The 14,178-nt window shown below is 45.3% G+C and overlaps 1 protein-coding gene across 1 annotated transcript in view; it reads left to right on the top strand.

The window, feature by feature from the left end:
• Nucleotides 1–403: 403 nt before the first annotated feature.
• The window catches only part of si:ch211-39i22.1 (skin secretory protein xP2), a 31,308-nt gene continuing 17,533 nt past the window's right edge, over nucleotides 404–14,178 (top strand). Inside the window, exons 1-5 of the mRNA XM_056290128.1 lie at nucleotides 404–645; nucleotides 8,936–9,213; nucleotides 11,485–11,761; nucleotides 12,539–12,621; nucleotides 13,324–13,423. Of these exons, the coding sequence (XP_056146103.1) occupies nucleotides 582–645; nucleotides 8,936–9,213; nucleotides 11,485–11,761; nucleotides 12,539–12,621; nucleotides 13,324–13,423 (802 nt within the window). The 5' untranslated portion in view covers nucleotides 404–581. The remainder of the gene's footprint in view (nucleotides 646–8,935; nucleotides 9,214–11,484; nucleotides 11,762–12,538; nucleotides 12,622–13,323; nucleotides 13,424–14,178) is intronic.

Here is a 14,178-nt window from a genome sequence, read left to right as displayed (position 1 = left end):
ATTAAGCCTACTTCTGTGATTGCCTTACCGGGATTATCGAGCATGCATAAAGACAGTTAAGCCCACAGATGGAAATTGCATGTTTTCGACCTGTTACCAACCGTTCAGACAAAGGACACATAAAAGACTGTCTACCTTTCATATCAAGGCAGAATTTCACAATTCAATGTCGTCATTAAATTACCAAAATGTTATTCTCCGAAGAATATGAATGGAGACGGCGTGCGCGTGCGTGTGTGTGTGTGCTCCCCGGCGATATAATAAACGGACGTACAGATATGTGCGGTCTGTCTATCGGTCTGTCTGTCTGTCTGCCTTTCTGTCGGTCTGTCTGTGGGAAAGGAGACCCGCCCCCTAATATAGCCCGAGTTTCGTCCCCAGCCCAGACAAAAGAAGAGCACGAGCGATCTGCGCGCAGCATCCTCACCTTGCCGAGGGAAGCGTTTCACACGACGTCCACAGACGCGGACGGACAGACGCCACTTCACCCTCACCTGCGTCACCGGAATAGTTAATTGTCTGTGGCTGAGATACAGCAGAGTCCGGGCCCCGTTCATCTGAAGCCAGAACACCGTGTTCCCATGATGTCATACCTGTGGATTCTGCTATTAGGAAGCCTGCTCGTTTGGAGCACCAAAGCACAAGGTAAGCTTTCAATTCAGTCTGAATCCATGTTTCTCTGCGCCCAGAGCCCAGACACTCACCCCCCCCCCCCCCACCTCCACCGCCTCACCTTCTCTGTTATGTCTGAGGCGCCTTGTCTGTCACCATTTCACTGGGTCTGTATCTCTGTCTGTCTTTCTGTCTGTATCCCTCTTTCTCTCTCTTTTTTTTTTACTTTGCCATTTTCTCCCTTTTTTTCTTTTTTTCTTGCCTTCTCTCTCTCTCTCTCTGCCAGTCTGTCTCATTGTGTGATCTGTGTGTTCTGGTGTTTTTGTCTGATGGCCCGTCTTTCTGTCAAATGAATCCGCCCTTGGCTACAACCTGCCTGTTGTGTTGTGCTTTTGTTCTGCCTGTTTGCAAAGACAAACGCAGCTCTCACAGCGCCGACTCTGATTGTCACACAGCTAATGAGCCAGCCATTAAGTCTGGGCCACATTTGTCATGCAATATGTGTGTGTTTCCCTTTGAACGTATATTTGGGCCTGGTGGGGAGGACCCACTGACCTTTCATAGGTTACTCTCTCTTGTTTCTGTCTGGGTTTCTCTCCCCCTTTCCCTCTCTCTCCCTTTGTGCATGTGTGTGCATGCATGTGCACGTGCACGTGTGTGTGTTTGCACGTATATATGTATATATGATGCACGTATATATGTATATATTATGTATATATTCTCTTCCCCGTTTTTATCCCTCTTACCATGTCTTTTGGATGACTGTTACTCTCTACATCCACACTCCCATCCTTCCACTCTTTCTCCATCCATCTCTGTCCTCCTCATGATCAGTGTTCTGTGGGCCCCTAGATTCTTAAACTGTGCAATGAAAGAATCTGAGAAAAATAGAAGAAGGGGATGTGAGAGAGATCCAGTCAACAGGTAGCCAGGCATTGTGTGTGTGTGTGTGAGAGAGAGAGAGATCTGAAGGATGTCTGTCTCCATATCAGTCTGTCTGTCTGGCTATGTTTCACTGTCTGTATTTGTTCCTTGCCGCTAAAATTCCAGTGAAAATAAAGGTTGACAGGTCTGTAAAGCTGGAGCGTGAGTCCTGAAGCGAGCGTCACACGGGATATAAAGTAATCATGCGTGGAAGTCATGCAATGTTACCTCACTCTCTCTGCTGGTTCACCCTTTACTGCCGGGCAAACCGCAGGGGCAGGAACCAACGGACCTTTTTGTCTATTTCCCTTTTTCTCCGTCTCCTCTTCTTTCACACTCGCAGACATGCACTCAACCGCCATATAAATGTCAGTTCTGGATGTCAGTTCTGCATGTCGGTTCTGGATGGGTGTGTTTGGGTCAATCAGCTCTTTCCCTTGGTGTGTGTGTGTGTGTGTGTGTGTGTGTGTGTGTGTGTGTGTGTGTGTGTGTGTGTGTGTGTGTGTGTGAGTGAGTGAGCATGTAACGGTGTCAATTTCTGAACCATTGTACATTAGTACATATGTGACAGAACTCGAGGATAGAGGGTGCCGGGTCAGTTGCATGTCTGAAGCGCACACGTGTGTGTGTGTGTGTGTGTGTGTGTGTGTGTGTGTGTGTGTGTGTGTGTGTGTGTGTGTGTGTTTGTGTGCGTGCGTGCGTGCGTGCGTGCGTGTGTGATAGAACTGAAGGGTAGGGAGTGTCTCCGAAACCAGATCCAACTCCAGCTGCAGACAACACCCAACGACACAACCAGTTACAGCGCCTTCCTCTCCCTCAGGGCCCACGGCACACACGCACGCAGGACAGTGTGTGTGCATGTGTGTGTGTGTACAGTGTGTGTGTATGTGTGTGTGCATGTGCGTGTGTGTGTGTGTATATGTGTGTGTGTGTGTGTAAACTAGCAGTATATGGGTGGGTGTGGGCTATAACTTTAATGTAATATGGATGTCACATGTACTTTATTGATATATTAGAGTAAGTCAGTGTGTGTGTGTGTGTGTGTGTGTGTGTTTGCATGTGTGTGTGTGTGTGTAAACTAGCAGTATATGGGTGGGTGTGGGCTATAACTTTAATATAATATGGATGTGCACATGTACTTTATTGACATATTAGAGTAAGTCAGTGTGTGTGAGTGTGTGTTTGCATGCATGTGTGTGTGCGTGCGTGTGTGACATGAAAGGCCATAGAGGCATGTGATGTGTGTGCCAGGTGGTGTGTGTGTGTGTGTGCATTTGTGTGCCAGGTGTTTGGTGTGTGTACAGTGTGTGGCTGTGTTTAAGGCTGTATTTACTCTTTTTGAAAATAAACACATAAATCAGCTCTTTAGTGGATAGGGGGGAAATAGGGCGCACACACACACACACACACACACACACACACACACACACACACACACACACACACACACACACACACTTCTCTCTCTCTCTCTCTCTCTCTCTCTCTCTCTATCTATCTATCTATCTAGCTATCCATCCCTTTCTATTCCTGTTGATCTATCTGTCTGTCTGTCTGTATGCCTGTCTCTCTCTACCTGTCTGATTACCTGTAGGTCTGTCTGTCTTCTCTTCTCCCTCCTTGGACACTCTGTCTTTCCGTGTAAAGACCTCCTTTGAGGGCCATTATGACGGTGTTTATGATTGGGCTAAAAGAGCAGTTGCTATCCCACAAACAAACAGTGAGGATATACCTGGGAGAACAATGTGTTCTAGACTGTTAGCGTATCAGCTGACACACACACACACACACACACACACACACACACACACACACACATACACACGCACACACACGCAGTTTGGTATTGTGTTACAAGGCAAGGTTTGGTTATTGGTTACACACACATGCGTGCACGCACACACACAAACACAGGCAAGCTCACAATTAATCACTCAACCACAAACAGAGACTCTCACGCGATTTCCCCTCAGGAATTGGACTTCCTTTTTATTTGCAATGGGTGGCACGCTTCACTGTACCAATCACACGATCCAACATGCACTATGTCACGTGTAACATGTATAGAATGAGCCCCAATATATGGTCACCCTTAACGTACTAGAGCTCAGACAACGAGCCGAAGAAAACCTTTTTGCTTTGTTCTTTTGAATCGTTCACTTCAATATAATAGAGTAATAGGTAATAGAAGGAGGGGGGTCAGTCTTTCAACCCACCCCCCTATTTTCTCCCCAGTTGTATCCGGCCAATTACCCAACTTTTCCGAGCCATACCGGTCACTGCTCCACCCGGGGGGTGGGGGGGGGGGGGCTACAGAGTACCACACGCCTCCTCCAATACGTGTGGAGTCGCCAGCCGCTTCTTTTCACCTGACAGAGAAGAGTTTCACCAGGGGGACATAGCACGTAGGAGGATCACGCTATTCCCCCCAGTTCCCCCTCCCCCCCGCCCCGAAAGGGCGCCCTGAACCGACCAGAGGAGGCGCTAGTGCAGCGACAAGGACACATACCCACATCCGGCTTCCCACCAGCAGACGCGGTCAATTGTGTCTGCAGGGACGCCAGGCCAAGCCGGAGGTAACACGGGGATTCGATCAGGCGATCCCCGTGTTGGTAGGCAACTGACTAGACCGCTATGCTACCCAGATGCTGGGGGGGGGGGGGGTCAGCCTTTTATTGCAGGTCCTTAATTAGAATCAATACAAATCCATATTTTAGAATATTAACACCTGGAGACACCAGGTGATTGATTACCAAGTCGGTCCTCGTGCTTATAAGGTGTGGGACAGTAACACCCCCTCCCCCCTCCAGTGGCTGTAGGACATGATGTAACATGATGCAAGTGTGGTTGCACTCTTTCATCCGTCTGACGTAGCGTGGTGACATGCCATATTTTACGGTCACATAGTCACGTGGTTTCTTTTCATCAAAGCGTGCGTCGTTTGAGGACAAGACTCATCGTCCCTCTGTCTGCCTGCCCACATGTCTGTTTATCTGTCTTTACATCCATCCATCCATCCATCCATCCATCCATCCATCCGTCCGTCCGTCCGTCCGTCCGTCCGTCCGTCTGTCCGTGAAGCCGTCAGTCCACACACACACCCCCCCCCGCCCTAGAAGAGAACAGCGTGTATCAGAGCCCCGGATGCTTTCCCATAAGTCTGAAGTTCAGTTTAACGTGGAGTTTTCCCACCGGGACCTGTTCGCCGCTTAACTCTGTACATTATGTTCGCTCCCATACGACAACGTGCTCCAACTAATGGCAGTGAGACACAAATGACTCATCAGCCTGGAGGGGCAGAGGGGTGCCGAGAGGCGGGGGATGTGGGGATTGGGGGGGGGTTAAAGAAAGGAAGGAAGGAAAAGAAGCGGAGACTGATAGACTTGAGGCAGCAAGGGAAAGGAGGAGGCAAGGGGGTATGTGCTGTAATTTGTTTTACTGCTGCTACACTAACACAAACCAGGACACCCCTTACTCTTACTCTGTGTGCGTGTGTGTGCGTGTATGTGTGTGTGTGTTTGCTTGCTTGCGTACCGCTGTGAACACGAGAATACAAGTTTGCAACTTAAATGGAAAAATAAAAAACATTTAATGACTTTGTACATGTGGATTTGTGTGCGAGTATAGGTGTGAGTGTGTGTGTGTGTGTTAGTGTAGGTGTGTGCATGTTTTGTGTGTCAGTGGATGTAGTTAAGGAGAAGGAAGTGGAAAACTGAAAGACAGGAACTGAATGTTCTATAGAATGGCAGCAGTTGGGGGGGCTAAAGCACACACACACACACACACACACACACACACACACACACACACACACACACACACACACACACACACACACACACACACACACACACACACACAGCAATACTGTCTACATAAAATCCACATACTGTCATAAACACACATACACGTGGGTGCAATAGCATCAAAAACCTTCTCTGAATAGACCCTTACAGAAATGAGGACTGGCCAGCCACTGAAATACCCAAAATTGTTTGAAGGGTCCCCACAAAGTGTGTGTGTGTGTGTGTGTGTGTGTGTGTGTGTGTGTGTGTGTGTGTGTGTGTGTGTGTGTGTGTGTGTGTGTGTGTGTGTGTGTGTGTGTGTGTGTGTGTGTTCATTTATCTATGCATATGCAAGGCTACTCATATGCACCTGCAAAAATGCATACACGAGACACACAAACACAGGCCCCGGTGACATATCGGTGGTCGTTCAAGTGTCCAAACAAATTCTGGCACACCTTACCTTCTTAAAACAAAACTGACTTTTCCAACCAAACCTCCAAATGTAATTTTTGAAATTAAGACCTTGAAAAGAAGGATTATTCTCGGGGTGTTGGGGTCAATGGATTTAGTACAACAGCTCTCTGAGGGTGGGGTTGCGGTCCTTTGCTGCATCGTGTCTTCCTTTTCGGTCTCCACCCATTATTATCTTTTTTTTCCCTTTTCCTTTTTTTTTTGGTCTCTTTCTAACAGAAACGAGGTAAAATGGCCAAAAACAACAAACGGTTCCCCCAACTTTTCAGGAACAGCCCTCAAGACTGCCATTCCAAGGAGGGGCCAAATATAAACGTCGTTCTGTTATATATATTTATTACCATTAGCGTCGGGCCGGTCTGACACATCCCCGTGTACAGTAATTAAAACCATGGGAACACCGGGATTCTCTGGCACGAGCAGTTTAATGAGCTAAGTTGTGCCGGCAGCTGGTTAGGCGTATCATCAGTGGTGGTAGATGCGTCTCGAAGGCTCGTAACGGGATGTTAAAACTGGTTTCGGTGCATGGGGGGAAACCATAACGCTTCACTTGATTCTGGGGCTGCTGAGAGTTCGAGTCCGGACACTTGGATAGCAGAGAATTCTGTCGTCGGGCCCGTTTTCGACCGAGATGACAAATGCGCCAAAACGTTATCTCTGTCTCCTCACGACTTGAATTTCTGATGAGAACAGCGATGAGGACGCGATCGCGTGCAGGTGAAACGGAGGGATATGTACAAGCATGCATGCAGGCCACGCCACGCGGGGAACACAAAAGCAACGGGCTTTTTTTCTTCTTCCCGTTCGCTGAATCACCATGAAGAAAGTGATTTCAGAATGACTCACTCCAGCGGGTTGCATAAAAATGAGTGGTACCTGTTGGGTAGAGAGGTGCGTCGTGGAGAGGGTAATCAACGACGAAATGAAAGAAAAATAGAGGGTGTGTGTGTGTGCTCGCGCGCATGCATGCTTATCTATTAGTGTGTTACGGCGAACCAGGTATAACGCCCCGCCCCCCACCACCACTTGATTTATGGTGTGAGATATCTCCTGTTCTCACCTCTCCCCCCTCAAGGCTGCAGAAACTCTGATGTAATCTCACACTCAAACAAGCTAGACTCTCTCATCCGCTGCTGGAATGCTGGCTTGGCAGCAAGCAACTCTTTAAACGTGAACAATCGTTTTCTTGGGAGCATGATGGGAAGGTTCATGTGTGTAAAACGTGACTGTGTGTGTGTGTGTGTGTGTGTGTGTTGGGGGGGTTACAGTGTGCTTAAATATTTCTTTTAGACCCTCTTTGATAACTTGCTCTATTCATTTGCTAATAAACAGGCGAGAGATATTCCACTGGGGAAGGTCTTTAATGAGCCCCGATCGCATGTTCAATCAGCTGCTGTAGCCTGATAACAACCAACGAACGTCAACAAACATGGGCACCAGTCCTCACACACATAGTGCACACGCACGCATGCAAATCTGTTTTAAAAACCGGGAAAGTAGTACCCCCCCCTTTTAACTCCCATCCCATTTTTATGAGATCCTGTTGTGTGATTGTAAAGGGCAGTGACAGCCGCGGTTCATGAAAGCGTTATCAGGTTGCTTCTCCTGGCTTATCGTTGGTAGTTTATGTGGTAATGACGAGGTTGCCTGAGTTGAACCAGCATTTGGTTGCTGCTGATATCAGCAGAGAGAAAACCTGTCCAGTCAGAGTGCGCTGTTTCGCTGTTTCAGCTCCTCACACACGAAAGGGGAATGTCACAGTACTCACTCACTCACTCTCTCTCACTCTCTCTCTCTCTCTCTCTCTCTCTCTCTCTCTCTCTCTCTCTCTCTCTCTCTCTCTCTCTCTCTCTCTCTCTCTCTCTCTCTCTCTCTCACACACACACAAGGGCATGCACTTTTTATTTTCTCATTAGTGCCGAGCTGCAATGCCAGTGCTGAAACCTTAAGGCCTATGCGAGAATAAGGCGGGTCAGGCGTGATTGATGTGTCCCATCATCCAATCGCGGCTGGAGCTCAGACATCAGGCACCAATCAGGGCAGGGTGTGGCAGTGGGATTATGGGAGTGGTGGACTGTCGTGTAACAAGAGAAATAAAGGGAATCCACATCTGAAGAATCACTTTTAAGAGTTACTTTAAACAGTACCAGATGCAAGGAGACTTGCAATAAATTACCAACTACTAAACTATTCAATAGCGGCGTTATCTGTTCCCCCCCCAAAACAATATTTATGGTTATTCATGCTTTATTCGATTATGAAAAGAAAAAGAGACAGGAACACCTTAGAAAATGACATCACACAATCCCAGAGTTGTTCCACAATATATAAGTACGTATGACAGCAGGGAAGTGGACTGTGGTTCAAAGCCAAGTACCTGCCCTGACAAAAGACATGGAATCATGGTTTGTTTATGGTCTGTCATCCTTTGACTGACCCTGTAACTCTGACCTCCTTGTGATGGGAGTTGAACAGAGAAATTTCTCCTTATGGGGATGCTGAAACAGAAATGGTGTACGTAAGTCCAAAATGATAATAATTTTGGTTTTTGAGGGGGTTTTTTTGTGGGTTTTTTTGGGGGGGGGTTATCCCCAACACCTATGTTGTCTTCTCAAATTATAGATGTTACTTTTCCTCTTATGCTCTATGGAAGCATACTGCTGTAACACTCATTTAGATTTACTCTCTTAGGTCAAATATATTCTACAAACTTTAAGTTTTAAGCAACAAGTATTTGTTTCCATACAAGTTTTTATGGAAACTTGTCCGGTTTCCATACAAGTTTGCAACTGTGTTGTGAGTTCAAACAGCTCGCAGGTTTATCGGCTTGAATGTGAATGTTTATTCACAAATGGACTAACATTACACAAATAATATTGGAAAAAAAAAATCTCTCAAAAACATTTTCGTTGATGGTGACCAACCTATTTAAGAATATGTATGTCTATTCAATGTTTTAGGTTTTAAATCCATAAATACAGCAAAGCAAAAACTTTTGTCCAAGTTTCACCCAAAGATTTGAGATGTTTTTTTACTTAAACTTAAAAATACTCTTAAATATAGCACAATAACAGTAAGTACTGTGTCATTACTGCCTTTATCCTCAATGTTATATTCCTCTTCTTTTTTTCCATCTCCAGACCCAGATGTCAATACAGCACCGGACACACCAGCAGTAGAGGATCCTGCTGCCCCGGCCCCTGAAGACCCGGCCCCTGAAGACCTGGCCCCTGAGGACCCGTTGCCTGAGGACCCGTTGCCTGAGGACCCGGCGCCTGAGGACCCGGCGCCTGAGGATCCGGCACCTGAGGACCCGGCCCCTGAGGACCCGGCCCCTGAGGACCCGGCCCCTGAGGACCCGGGCCTGGACAGTGCGGCAGCAGGACCAGAGGCATCCAAAGAGGCAGAACCCACTGAGGTACTGAAACTAGAGAGGAGGTGACAAAAGAAGATGTTTGTTTTTTTTTGCTCACTGACATGTTTGGATGCTGTTTTCCTTTTGTGTGAGTTTGTTGTTTTTTTTAATCATTTATAAATAGTCCCTTCTTTCTTTATACATTTCTATCAGTCTTGTGTCCTTTCTCACTATACTCCCAGTAGTAAAGCCACAAGGGTGGCACAGGTTGGCAACTGCCACCCCCCAAAAATCATCTTGACACCCTCACTTACCAATTCATTTGCCAACCCACATATTCAGACTACCAACTGATATAAAAACACTTTTTTGAATATTACATCTTTACATTATTTTTTCTGACTTTACAACGATCTTCCCTAACTTACCCGGTACCAAACACTGAATCTGCCTCCCCCAGCCCCGTTGTGCCCCGGATCCACAAAGCATAGTGGCTTGTTGTTAAAACCAGTTAAAACCCGGATCCACACAGCATGGTGGCTTGTTGTTAAAACCAGTTAAAACCCGGATCCACACAGAATGGTGGCTTGTTGTTAAAACCAGTTGCTGAGCAGACACTTTATTTTAGGGGGTCGGAAATTACTTAGTAATTTCCTAGTTAAAAGGTGGTAATTATCACATAATTTCTTAGAAATAAGGTTGAAATTACCTTGTAATTTCCTGGTAATAAGGGGGTAGTTTTTACAGGTAATTGTACAGCTAATCCTTACCCTAACCCTAACCCAAATTACAAGGTAATTTCAACCTTATTTCTAAGAAATTACTAGGAAATTACTAGGTAATTTCTGACTCCCTCTGACCCCCTAAAATAAAGTATAACCAGTATAATCTCTCATGTGGAAAAACTAGAAAGTCACTAAACATCTATTGTGAACCATTTTGATAATTCAGTGATAAAACCATTTTGATTTGGAGAGCTGTGCTTTCTAGGAGATCAAACATTTATCTCTCTATGTTCAATGTTAATTTACATTGGTGTTCATATACGTAGATAATGAATACCGAATAGCTACATTACATTTTGTAGCCATTCCACATGCTGTGTAAACTCAGTCTACTTTTTATTTCAGCATGTTTCAAACAAACAGACTCCTAATCTTCAGGATTCATTTTGTCCTTGTTGATTGTTTATTTGTGCCTTTAGTAGTTAATGGTTAAAGATATGCAGAGATTATGTGTGTGTGTTTAAAATAGGCTCTCTATCAAACCAAAGTAAGGTAAGAGATAGAAAACACAAACAGAGCTAGGCAGCCCACTGGGCAGTGTTGTAGGGACCCATATTGATTGCAGGCAAAAAAAAAAGTTTTTTGACACATTGGGAGCTGTTGAGGTGGGTGTGCATTTAAAATTATGAGTGGTAGGATATTGTCTCTTGAGATCAGTCCACAGAGGGATGCCACCCCTAAAAGTCTCCTCGCAGCCATTTTGCCACCCCATATATGAATCTCTTTAATTACCACTGTATACTCCCAAGAGTTTCAGTTATAATATTGTTATCAATTTCAGAAGCCATTGTTTTCTTCAAGAGTCTGTATTAGCAGAGTGCTACTATATATATATATATATATATATATATATATATATATATATATATATATATATATATATATATATATATATATATATATATATATAATGTATTTAGTTTTTTGGGGTTTTCTCTCCAATTGTGTCTGAGCTTTCCCGGTCACTGCTCCACCCCCTCTGCCAATCTGGGGAAGGCTGCAGACTACCACATGCTTCCTCCGATACATGTGGAGTGGCCAGCCGCTTCTTTTCACCTGACAGTGAGGAGTTTCACCAGGGCGATGTAGCACCTGGGAGGATCACACTATTCCACCCAGTTCCCCCTCCCCACTGAACAGGCGCCCCAGCTGACCAGAGGAGGTGCTAATACAGCGACCAGGGCACATATCCACATTTGGCTTCCCACCCACATACACAGCCATTTGTGTCTACAGGGATGCCAGACCAAGCTGGAGGTAACACAAGGATTCGAACCAGTGATCCCTGTGTTGGTAGGGAATAGAATAGACCGCTATGCTACCCAGATGCCCTCAAACAATATTTTTGCCACTTTCAAAACTATCAACAACACACTGCGGTCAGGCATAATTATTTTTCTGTAACTCAATGCAACACATAAACATGCATCAGTTTGGAGATGTCCTTTAGAAATAGGTTTTTTGTATATTCGTATACTTGTTCTGCACGACTTGAGCAATAACATTATGTTCTGATAATGTTAAGCAACTCAAACCTTGTTCTTAATAGGTGGAAGAAGCACAAGAGGAGACACAAGCAGCGGCTGAGGCTGCACCTGAAGAGGCAGGAGAGGCTGAGGCAGCGTCCCCCACAGAAGCAGTTGCCCCTGCAGAGGCGGAGGAGACGGAGGCTGCGGCCCCAACAGAGACGGGAGAGACAGAAATAGCAGCCCCTGAAGATGGGGCAGAGCTAGAGGCAGCAGTCCCTACAGAGGGGGCAAAGGTTGAGACAACTGCCCCCACAGAAGATGAAGGGGATGGGGCTGCAATTCCACCATCAGAGGGAGGTGAGGATCAGACACATCAGACACTTCTTACTTTTAAAATGTTGCATATTTAAATATGTTAACAATCTCTAAACATATGTTAAACATACTGTAACAATCACAAATGACTAGACTCGCTAGCCCTTGGCTAATGGGTCGGACCCTTTAGTCGACTGGTTAACATTGTCACCCGTGGTGCGGGAGATCTGGGTTCACGTCCCGGTTGCAGTGGTTCCCGGCTTGCCCCCGAATTCATTACATTGGTGTCAGAAGTGGGATGGTGAGACCATGAGGCCATCGGAAGTGCGTGTGCCCAGAGGCGTGAGGGAGCTGATATGCTGACGCACTTCCCGAAGGAGGGGGATAGTGTAATGACCATGAATGACTAGACTCGCTAGCCCTTGGTTAATGGGTCAGACCCTTTTTGACTATTTAATGTAGTCACCTGTGGTGCAGGAGATCTGGGTTTGCATCCCCGCTGTGGCGGTTCCTGGCTGCCCCCTGAATACGTTACAGTACATATAGATATAGAAACTTGATACCAAACAATTTCTGCAGACATGTGACATGCCTAGCTCATGTTTTGTATTTCTATACATATATATATAACAGTTGAGCAAACGTGGTTTGAACTTGAATTTCAGCCAGCAATGGTTTTGCAGCAGTGTTTAAGTATCTTGCATCTGAAGTTTCACCCGCACAGAAATATCAATAAACCTGTTGCTGTTATAGAAGTGTTCACTCGTTTCTCATTGCATTTATTTCTTTCCCTCACCCCCCTCTGTCTCTCCTGTCCAGAGCCAGAAGTCGAGAAAGAGGCAGAGGAGGAAGCTGCCTCAAATGCTGACGCAGAAACTGAAGCACCTCCCACTCAGGAGGAGGTTAGTAGCATTAGAAATCTTGGAAACCTTTTAAGATGTGTGAAAATTTGTGACACATTAAGTGTGGAACCGCAGGACAAATATCACATCAACTTAAAACCTACAGTCTTTTAATCTTCTATCACATTTATCCGGTGTAACCCAACTTCATCTACGTAGTCAATTACTAGACCTTTTGAAGTGATTGAGCAATAGAAATGGTAAGATAGTAAATCATATCATAGATATCAAAAGAGCTGTGTGTTCCTTTGTCACCAGCTAGACAAGATTAGGGAAAAAATAAATACATGATAAAAATATTTACCCACTACAGTGAGACAAAGTCCACACTTTCAGATTGTGTTTAGATTATTGTTGACTAGATTTAACAGCTTTTCTTGTATTTTGGTTTGCCTTTTAAGAAACAAGCAATAGTGAGTTTTAGGAAGTGAGGAAGACGGAAGAAAGACTTGAGGCTGGTTACATTGCTAGCAAGATGTCTATGCCCTGCATGTGTCTGGATCGCCTGTGTGCATCCTTTTTATAACAGACCAGCTCCAGAAGAGTACAAGAAACATCATATGCACTAACTCACAGGAATGATTAGAAAGACATTAATATTCCTTTGATCAGCACAGCTTACCATCACTAGGTATAAGAGTAGTTGGACACAGACACATCTCTAGAGACATTACAGAGACATTTGTAATACATTTTTAATAGACTGGAGTTGATGGATCCGCAGAGACAGATCGAGAGAACACAGAGGCTCCGACAGAACCAGCACCAGAGTCCAGGCCAGAGACACCCCCTCCCCATCCTGGTGAGAACACACTTAAATATATGTTATATAGTTCTGCTAGTGCATCACCTCTGGAGAAGGTAGGGTATCTAACTCAAGGTATGGCAGTGTTGGAATTGAATACAGACCCTCCAGTTAGGGGATAAGCTCATTAACAACTATATACCATCCTGCCATGCTGCATATTAGGGCTTTGCCTTCAGCAAAAAAACCCTGTTCAAGGGGGTGCCCCAGTGGCTCACCTGGTAGAACACGTACCACATAAGGCTGAGTCCTTACGACAGTGGCCTGGGTTTGAATCCAGCCTGGGCCCTTTGCTGCATGTCATCCCCTTTCTCTCTCCACTGCCTTTCTACTATCACTGTCAAATTAAAGCAGAAAATGCCAAAAAAAAAAATCTTAAAATAAAAACCCTCAAAGAAGGTTGAATCAGTTCATCTGGACACAACGTTTATTGAGAGATATGTTTCACCACTCATTTAAGTGACCTCTTCAGTCTCAACTGATGGCAGGTATCATCACCCTTATAAACAATACAGTGGCATAACGACTGAAACCAACAACCGGTTCCATATGCAAATATGGGCGTTTACAAGGGTGGGGATACCTGCAGTCAGTTTAGACTGCAGCAGTCACTTAAATGAGTGATGGAATGTATCTGTCAGTAAACGTGGTGTCCAGATGAACTGATTCAACCTTCTTTGATTTTCTTACCTGGATTATTGAGCCTGCATAAAGACATTAGAAAAACCCTTTTCAATATTTGGAATAGAAAT

The sequence above is a fragment of the Lampris incognitus genome, chromosome 11 (genome assembly GCF_029633865.1).
Source record: "Lampris incognitus isolate fLamInc1 chromosome 11, fLamInc1.hap2, whole genome shotgun sequence".
NCBI classification, from domain to species: domain Eukaryota; kingdom Metazoa; phylum Chordata; class Actinopteri; order Lampriformes; family Lampridae; genus Lampris; species Lampris incognitus.
Note: the sequence above shows the minus strand (reverse complement) of the source record. Positions and strands in the feature narration are given on the sequence as shown.